Raw genomic sequence first — 9,781 nt, forward strand, 5'->3', positions numbered from 1 at the left:
AATTCATTTCTAAAATTCTGTAAATTTTATACACTTTAGATGGTAAAATCGCTTGTATTAAAAATAATAGACATTGAGGTTCGAACCCTGCTCATATGGATGGAGAGGTGATCGGATAGCCATTAAGCTAAATAATTAAAAAAAAATCATATCTATATTTATCATCAATTATAGTTAGTAAATAATATATATATATATATATATATATATATATAGATTGAGGAGTATCAGGAGCAATTTGTACTTTACTAGATGAGGAAGAAGCAGCTTCTATCCTATCTAGTTGTTCTCTGATGGCTTTGGCAAAATCTGATTTTGATTCAAGGGCAAGCCTTTGGCTAGTTTTCGAAACCTGAAAAGGTTTGAAAATAGGTTCCTTAATAGTTAGTAAATAATATATATATATATATATATATATATATATATATATATATATATATATATATATATATATATATATATATATATATTTATATTTATTTTCTTATATATATATATATAGTGATCTGTTCGCATATGTATATAAGTTTGAGTGAGTTTCATTGCTTAATATTTAAACTTATATTATTCATTTGTTCTTTTTCTTTTCTATAAATATATATATTGATATTTATATGTATATATGTAGAGAGATATATATTTATATATATATATATATATATATATATATATATATATATATATATATATATATATATATATATATATATATATATATATATATATATATATATATATATATATATATATTTGGTAGAATTTGAATTTATGTCCCTCAATTTTTAGGAGACAGATGCACCCATTGGTTATAAAAGCCTACCAGTATTTTTACTAAGACAATTATAATAATATAAAAACTATTATTTTTTTCTTAAGTCTCACTTGTTGTTCTTACAAAAAAGAAAAAGAAAAAAAAGTAAAGTCTTACCCCATTGTTTTTCACTATCTCTGTCTTGTCAAATATACTCCATCTGAATTAGTTCTCACTTTCCCTGCTCAACACACGACCTCATTCAAGTAATCAATTTTTCTCAATTAAAGTATTTGCCTTTTTCTCTGTCTCATGAAAATATGAGATCGTGTTCATAACAAATGAAAAAATAGTTTAACTAGTATCAACAAATAAGAACTTTTGAACATTTATTTTTTTACTAAATTACTTTATTATAATATTACTCCTTATGAGTCGATTTCTTGAATCGCCCCTAATTTATATTCGTATAATACAATAAAAGAAAAAAAAAGAAAAGAAAAGAGAAGAACCCTAATCACCATAGGTAAAATTACATACAAAATCAAAGAAATTAATACAAATATGAATTAAGCCAAGTGCTGGTAGATCTGCTTAAGTCGTTTAGCCACATCAACCTTTGTGGGCCTATCTTCTGCTGATTCACAAACACACATAAGGGCAAGCTCTCTAAATCCTTGCAATTGCTTCTCTTTTCCTACACGTGGTCCTTCACTAACAATTATTGGATCTACTATCTCATCAAACTCATTATTCTCAATACATTTCTTCACATAATGCAATAACCAATAATGACCAGCTCCAATTTCATCACCACGAGAAGGATCAAATATTTTCTGTCCAGTCAAAAGCACAAGTAACAGCATACCAAAACTAAAAACATCACACTTCTCATTGAAGTCACCTGTGTTTATGTACTCAGGCGCAAGAAACCCCATTGTCCCTGTCACTTTATCTTTGACACAAGTTTCGCCTTCCGGAATAGATACCGATAGTGAAAAATCAAACAATTTGGCAATGTAACCTTCGTCTAAAAAGATTCTTGATGGTCTAATATTTCTATGAAGAATTGGCCGCGAGAATCCAATATGAAGATATGCAATTGCATTAGCTATATGCACTGCAATTCTTAGCCTTTGTGACAATAGTAATGGTTCAAAATGGGGTTGATTTTGATAAATATGATCAGCCAGAGTCCTATTTTTCACGGATTCAAAAACTATGACGGGAATTCGAGTTTCTAAACAACATCCAGTCAACTTCAAAACATTTTTGTGGGAACTCAATTTTGATGCAAAAATAATGTTATTGAAACAATCTTCATGCCCATCATTCAGGATGTCATTAAACTTCATAACAGAAACAGTGCGGTCCTCAACAAAACCCTTGTAAAATTTGTAGGCATATCCATCTTTTATAACGTTACGTGCATCAAAATTGTTTGTTGCTATCTCGAGCTCTCGGATTGTGAAGCCACGGATAGGATTAAATTTACCATAGCAACAGACAACCAACGTTTCTACTAAAATTTTGCCATTCTCGATCATAAATTCTCTGTTTTCTGTTTTTTCAAAGTGTTTTCTTGTTCTCAAAAAGCAACTCATATCCAACCTATTCATAATAACCATAAAGAAAATAAACTTTTGTGAGTGTTTTGTATGCTAGCTAAGGAAATGCAAATATTTATTACCCAAAATTACTCTAATGCTTAGAAATAAATTGGAACAAGGTAATTAAGATCTCATACTTGTGGTGGAAAGGGAAACTTGGGTGTGTGAGAGAGTTCTGCAGTAGGCACTTATGTAAGACTGGAAAAAACAATTAAATAGAATTGTAGTTAGTTTCTGATCTGAAGACTTCATATATATACATATATGTGAATGATTTCACTCAAGCAAGAAAGTCTTCTAGTCAATCATGACTTGGAAATTTCAATCTATTTTGTATTCAAAGTCGTGGATTGAAAAATGCTAATTTTCTATGATGGCAGAAAAGTTTGTTCGCCCCTGGGTATTTTGGACCGAATGTGGTCCAACCCAACTATATTTTCTAAACACTCTGGTCGGGTTGAAATTTCACTTAAAAAATCCTAAAACTTGATAAATATCTAAAAAATTAAATTTTATTTTAATTAAAATGCACCTTTAATGTTTTAACGCAGTCGTAATATATATTTAAAGTTTCAAATTCTTTCAGTCCAATTTTTAAAGTCTAATCTAATAAAAACAAAATTTTATATATTATATATTTATAAAATATAATTTTTTTTTTTAAATCGTAACATATTTGGGCTTTTAGGCCTAGTCCGAAAAAAATCTCAGCTAAACGCAAACCCCCAAGAGAGTAAGAGACATGATCCGGCTGGCCTCCGGTGTTGCCAAAATCGGCCCAAGCCCAAGATTTTGGCAACCCTTTTTTCATCACATGTTTTCAAGAAATAAAAAATAAAAAATAAAAAATATCCATTCCTAAAAATTTTATTATTGAATTAAAGTGCTAAAATATACAAGTGTCAAACAATAAAAAGCTCTAATTTGAAGACTAAATTAATAAATATATCATAACATATAGCTAATTTTTTTGGGGATAGCATCCCTAAAGTTAACATGTTAATGAAGTTAAGACACATAAATGGGGAAATAGAAATAAATAATATTAGGTTCCTATTTGGTATGACTTATCTAATATTTATAAGTCCTTATTTAATCCTATAAGTTCTTTTTTATAATTTTGTTATTGTTTGGTTGTTTTTTTAATACAGATTTTAAAGATTAAATAAGTTAAATTTCAAGTTTTGGGTTTTGGGAGTAAAGATTGAAAAAGTTTTTTAAAATGTTAAAATATCTAAAATATCATTTACTTATTTGATACTCTTATTTTATTTTTTTCATAACATAACATTAATAAATTTACTTATTAAAATAATTTTATAATTTTTAATAAAAGCTCTGATTGACAACATCCAAACAACTCTTTTTTTTTTTAAGTAAAAACTTTACTTATAAAAGCTCTACTAATAAAAGATCTATTTAAATGAGCTCTACTAAAAAAACTCTATCAAAAAGAGCTTAAAATCGTGAGAATATATAGATGCACGATGACAAAAAGAAAATGAATTGTTAACTTGTTCTGCCAATCATTAATTCCTTTTTACGATAGTGATTTACAGAAAGATACCCATACGTTTATTTATTCAATTTAAAAAAAAAGACATTTGATACGGTTAACAAGTCACAAATACAGTCAAAGCTAGAAGAAATATGGTATTTTGCACTATCGTAGCAAAAGGAGTTCCAACATCTTTTCTAAGGCAGAATTGATGAAAAATAGAGCAACGTGATCGAGAAAATTGACAACAACGGCTAGTTTATTAGTGTTAATTGTAAAGAGTCTTTCCTTTTATTGGCCCTTGAATATCTTTGTATACCTTGTAAAAGTCAAGCAATGTGATTGCGAAATGGGTTATTGTTTTCATTAAATTCAGTATCTCAAATATTTTTACCGTGGTGGTTAAAAAGTCACAATTGATTTTCACATATACTGGTTACAAAGATATTCCACTCATTAATCTCCAAGGGATAGAGGGAGTAAAGCAGTGCAGTTGAATTTTGAACTCTCACACAAAAATTGAGAGTGGTTTAATTAAGAAAAATGCTAAAAGAACAACAAACAACATTTATCAAATTTGCAAAAGAATAAGAAGAAATGGTTTCCGACTTCTATTTCTTGAACCGAGAGATCACGAATTTGGATCTTAATGCATATAGATATAAATAGTTTAATGGGAGTAAGAATTTCCAAGAGCATATGGAATATTTCATTTCTAAGCAGAATGGCATTTTCAAGTAGTGTTGAATCAATTGCATATTAATCAATATTTGATTGATTGGATACAAGGGCGGATTTGTTAAAGGACAAACATGGGCCATGGCTCCTGAAAAAAAAATTAATACTCAATATTTTATATTATGTTAATAATTTCTTATTTACATTAAAAATTTTATTAAATTTTTTTAAATAGTTTAATGGGAGTAAGAATTTCCAAGAGCATATGGAATATTTCATTTCTAAGCAGAAGGGCATTTTCAAGTAGTGTTGAATCAATTGCATATTAATCAATATTTGATTGATTGGATACAAGGGCAGATCTGTTAAAGGACAAACATGGGCCATGGCTCCTAAAAAAAATTAATACTCAATATTTTATATTATGTTAATAATTTCTTATTTACATTAAAAATTTTATTGGATTTTTTTGAAAAAATTCTTTGATCCCCCAGCTAAGATTGGCTTGTTCCGCCTCTGATTGGATATAAGCATAGATGAATGAAACAATGTTGTTTGACTTCTAAAAAAAGAGCAAGACTTGTATAGGCCAATTATACCACCTCAACAAGTTGAGATGGTAGGACTAGCCGTTCGTGTTTTGACATTTGACGGAGTAATGGGTTCCATTGAGGGACTCATAATTTTTTTAATATTAAATTTTGGTGGGTTCTAACGTAAGGCCCACTTTGTAATCTCACAACAGGGCACATTGCTTTGCCAAATGATAGAGCACCAATAATTGCTAGGATCGGTATATATAAATTTTTCTCCTAAGAAAAATGTAAAAGAATAGGTTTTGCGTGTATTTCTGTCAACATGTTATTTCTTCATCAACGCTGAACAGGGGATCATAATTTATTTACAATCGTAAATAGTCGTTTTAGTGATTGTCAAGCATTTTCTACCCTAAAATAATATTCTCCGATCGAAGTCCAAACGAAAAATGCCTCCTCTTGAAATCACCGGTAGAAAGACAAAACAAATACCTAGAACAAAGCACTTCCTTGTTACACTCTTGAATGGCGTGTTTACCAATAAAAAGATTCCCCATATATATTAAAAATAAATAAATAAAGACCTCAAAACATCCTTACTCTTTGCTCTTTCCATTTTGAGGGAGATTTTTTATCTTTTCAATTGCAAATTAAGGACATCCACAATAGCATAACATGGGGCTGCCAACATTATCATCATCACCACCACCATCAGAAAGAGAAGGAGTTATAGTTGTGATGGATGCAAATCGAAATAAAAGCAATGTTGATGCTCTTGAATGGGCTCTTAAAAATGTTGTTCGCCCTAGAGATGCTGTGGTGGTTCTTGGAGTTCTTTATGATATTGGAAGGAAGAATTTCTCATGCTTTCCATTAAACAGGGGCATTTCCATCTCAGGCATATGTATGTAAGCTTAATTTCTTCAAATTTATTTGACAAAAGTTCTTGGAATTAGTAATAAAAAAAATTAAAATAGTTAACTGAATTCACTTGAGCTTTAATTAACACGTATCTCTACCACATGCAAACTCTACATAACTTGGATTTCAATTTCTTGGTATTTTTGGGCTCTAGTCTCTCACCCCATCTTAAGGTTGTTATTTTAGTTCGCGTTCCATGTGCGGAGTCTTGTTGAGACTTATCTTTAATATTGCTCGAATCTTAAGCTTTAAGGTTTGATATCTTTCACTTCGCTCGACTTCTTATTTTCTCAGGGGAAAGATTAGAGTTCTCATCAGGACAAGGTGAAGTAAATCCCAGGGAGCTTGGGGAAGAAATTGAGAAAAAAAGAGAACAATACCAAATTACCCTTCAACCATTCCATCGACAGTGCAAGAAGAATGAGGTTTATTAGCAGGGACCCTTGCTTCCTGTACTTTATAATTCGTATATAGTAACTTAATATCAAATTACTTCAGCTCAATTGACAATTTATTAATTAAATCACAAACACGATGGGGATACGTCCCATAAGATCGAGCATCATCATTAATTAAACTTGCTATTGCATACGCAGGTGAAGTTGGAAGTTAAACTTGCCGCTGGATATAGCCCCGCTAGAGTAACAGTTAAAGAAGCACAAAATTCGAATACTCGCTGGATTGTTCTAGACAGGTGATAAGTTTTATTTTTGTTGTTAAGAAATAGATACTATTTATTCATCGGGTTTTAAACAAAATATATCTTTAATTAGTTGGATTATCAGTGAGTTTGCGCTTTTTTTATTTTTTATTTAATGTCAGTTCTCATTTTATTAACTTATATTTTTTGGAAACCTCAGCAGAACGACGAAGAACTTTATTAAATGAAGGATGTCCTCATCTGTGAATAATTGATAATTTTATACACACACATATATGATTGCCTTATTGCATATAAATCCTAAGAATCAAATATCATAAGAATAAACAGATTTTTGTTGTTTTGCTGCATTTATTCTCTATGTTTCTTAATTGACTTTCACTGTTTATTGAGTTAGTGGTCAAAAGAAAATGGCATATAGTATGCTAAAACTTAACATTTTTTTATTAATTGATTCAATTTTGTAAAATACCTTTAAATAAAAGCTCGTTTAATTTCTATATTTTGAGGTTAGTACTCTTTTAGTCCCTATATTTTTAAAAATATCTTAAAATATTCTTGCCGTTAAATTATTAACACCGCTGCCATTATTTTTTGTTCCTTTTTGGTTGTTTTTATAATATTACCCTCTTACAGTAATGTTTCTTTTCTTTTTTGGTTTTGACATTAAAGAATAAAAAAAAGCTTAAATTAAATTAATAGTTTAACCAAAAAATAAAATAGAATAAAAAGAATATTTATTAATTTTGTGGAACACTCTACTGAGGAGTTAATATATTAATTTTTTTTGTTAATGACAAAAAAATGGTAATTTAGTTTTTTTTACAATACTAATTTTTTATTTTACATATGTGAGCTTCTACAAAAATTAATATATATTCTTTTTATTTTTATTTTATTTTTTGAGTTAAATTGGTAATTTAATTTTTTCACCTTGTTAATGTCAAAAAAAAGAAAGTAACATTACTATAAGAAGGTAATATTGTAAAAGCAAGATAAAAGACAAAAAGTAATGGTAGAGGTGTCAATAGTTTAACGACAAAAATGTTTTGAGATACTTTTAAAAATAAGGGGACTAAATAGGCATTAATCTCATAATATAAAGATTAAATGAGTTTTTATCCAATACGCATAATAATTTACTCCCAAGTCCTTTATTTAAACTCTCAATTCGATTTCTAAACTCCCTACGTAAGTTCTTACTTTTTTGGTTATTAGTGTAATTCTAATGTACAAATAGTTTTTCGAATGTGAAAATAGATTTTTATCAAAAAAAAAAAAAATTGACAAACTTGCTGGATATATGAAAGAGATCTTTTCTTTTCCACCACTTTGACATGCATTAAAAAAAAAAAAAAGCTACAGTTCGTTTCGTATAGCATTTTCAAATCAATTTTTTATTTATTTTTATATGGAAGTGGCTGAGTCTAGTGTTTATAGTACAAAGGAATAGTAACAAAAGTGGTTTTGCAAACCATAATAAATATTTCTGTTTTTTTTTTCATTAAATAATTGAAATATATCTAGTTTCGAATTCCAGATGTAAAGTTTCATAAAAGGAACTATTTTGTGGCATATCTCTTTAAAATGCAAGTGAAATTCATGTTATTTTTTAATTTAATGTCAACCAATTTTTTTTAAATTTTTTAATCACAAAACAATTCTGACCAATTTAACGAATAGCAAAGCTGTTAACCTCGATATTTAATTTTTTTGAATAAATTTCATTTCTGTTTACAGCCACTTGAAGAAACACAAAGTATACATTTATGGTCATGTAGGATGCAACGTTGCCGTAATGAAGGGCAAAAATTTCGCCACGTTGATGCCATCAAACGCTCCAAGGACTGAACATTCAGTTTATCAGAATCCTAAAACAAGAACTGAAATAATCAATATTGGAGTTTCCAGCAACAATGAGTCACAAAACCCTAATTATTTTACTCTTCAGGAAAACCAACCATCATCAGCTTCAGCACCAACTCCACCTAGCCCTTGTTGGTTTCCATTATCCTGGAGAACTGGTTACCCTCGAGCTTTCACTTTAAATGAAGTCGAAGAAATTACAAATGAACTTTCCGATGAACATATGATTGAATACGTAGATGATAGAAAAATTTACCATGGAATTTTTCAAGAGATTCCTGTTATAATATCCTCGTTTTCGGAAAATGATGAGCGATTTTGGTCAATGCTGATGATCCTTTCCCGCGTTCGCCATTGCAATATTGTGAACCTCGTCGGATACTGCTGTTCTGGTGCTAATCGGTTTCTGCTTACAGACTATCCGTGCATGGCTACCCTTGAGATTAATTTAAAAGGTAAGAGAAATAATGCAGGCTGACATCAAAATTCTTCATTTGTATTCTTTTAACATATTAATTGATCTATTTGTATAAAATAAAAAAAAAAGATGGCTGTTTCTTCATTATCTTAACATTTTTTAGAACGATTCAAGCACAATAGAATCCACCTATAATGTACGAACTTATTACGGGAAATAAGTGGAAAAACTGAAAAATTTAGCTGGGGATTGTTTACTTAAATGAGGTTACAATTTTTTTTTTTTAAATTTCAATTTTCTGTTCCTGTATTTTGTAGTTGATGATACAGCTAGAAAATTGTCATGGAAAGCAAGATGGTATATTGCTCAAGAAATTGGAGGAAGCCTGCGCTATCTTCATGAAGAATGTGGTGATGAGCCAATTGTTCACCAATCTGTCTGTTCCTCTAATGTTGTCATTTCTCATTGTTGTTCAGCAATGGTAAGATTTATCATATACTAAATTTTATATTTTATAAAATATGTTAGTTCTATTTTTTGAGGAAAAAAAAGTATCATGAGAAATACACAATAGGTAACCCAATTTACTCCTTTTTGAAATATAATGCAAAGTTTTTATTGAATTTATTTCTAGATTTATAAGTCACTAATCTTTTTTTAAACTCTCAATCAACCAACTTGCTTGAGGAATTTTGTACCTTTTATAGTGAAATAATTCGCATTATTTTAGCCATTGTCCCAGCAGTTCCTATAATTTATTTCATTCTTATTTACAATTTTGAATGCTATTTTATATTCAATTTATACATACATAAATTCCCAAGATATAGACCCGTAAGAGA

General features: G+C 29.2%; 2 protein-coding genes across 2 annotated transcripts in view; one reads left to right on the forward strand and one right to left on the reverse strand.

Moving 5' to 3' along the window:
- Nucleotides 1-1,320: 1,320 nt before the first annotated feature.
- LOC18041630 (non-functional pseudokinase ZED1) lies at nucleotides 1,321-2,298 on the reverse strand. The gene has a single exon (XM_006431806.2). It carries the CDS (start codon nucleotides 2,296-2,298, stop codon nucleotides 1,321-1,323), a length of 978 nt encoding a protein of 325 aa, XP_006431869.2.
- Nucleotides 2,299-5,748: 3,450 nt separating this feature from the next.
- The window catches only part of LOC18042715, a 9,837-nt gene continuing 5,804 nt past the window's right edge, over nucleotides 5,749-9,781 (forward strand). The window contains exons 1-5 of the mRNA XM_006431807.2: nucleotides 5,749-5,977; nucleotides 6,289-6,419; nucleotides 6,591-6,688; nucleotides 8,396-8,976; nucleotides 9,257-9,420. Of these exons, the coding sequence (XP_006431870.2) occupies nucleotides 5,749-5,977; nucleotides 6,289-6,419; nucleotides 6,591-6,688; nucleotides 8,396-8,976; nucleotides 9,257-9,420 (1,203 nt within the window). The remainder of the gene's footprint in view (nucleotides 5,978-6,288; nucleotides 6,420-6,590; nucleotides 6,689-8,395; nucleotides 8,977-9,256; nucleotides 9,421-9,781) is intronic.

This window comes from Citrus clementina, unplaced genomic scaffold, assembly GCF_000493195.1.
Source record: "Citrus clementina cultivar Clemenules unplaced genomic scaffold, Citrus_clementina_v1.0 scaffold_5, whole genome shotgun sequence".
In the NCBI taxonomy this organism is placed as follows: domain Eukaryota; kingdom Viridiplantae; phylum Streptophyta; class Magnoliopsida; order Sapindales; family Rutaceae; genus Citrus; species Citrus x clementina.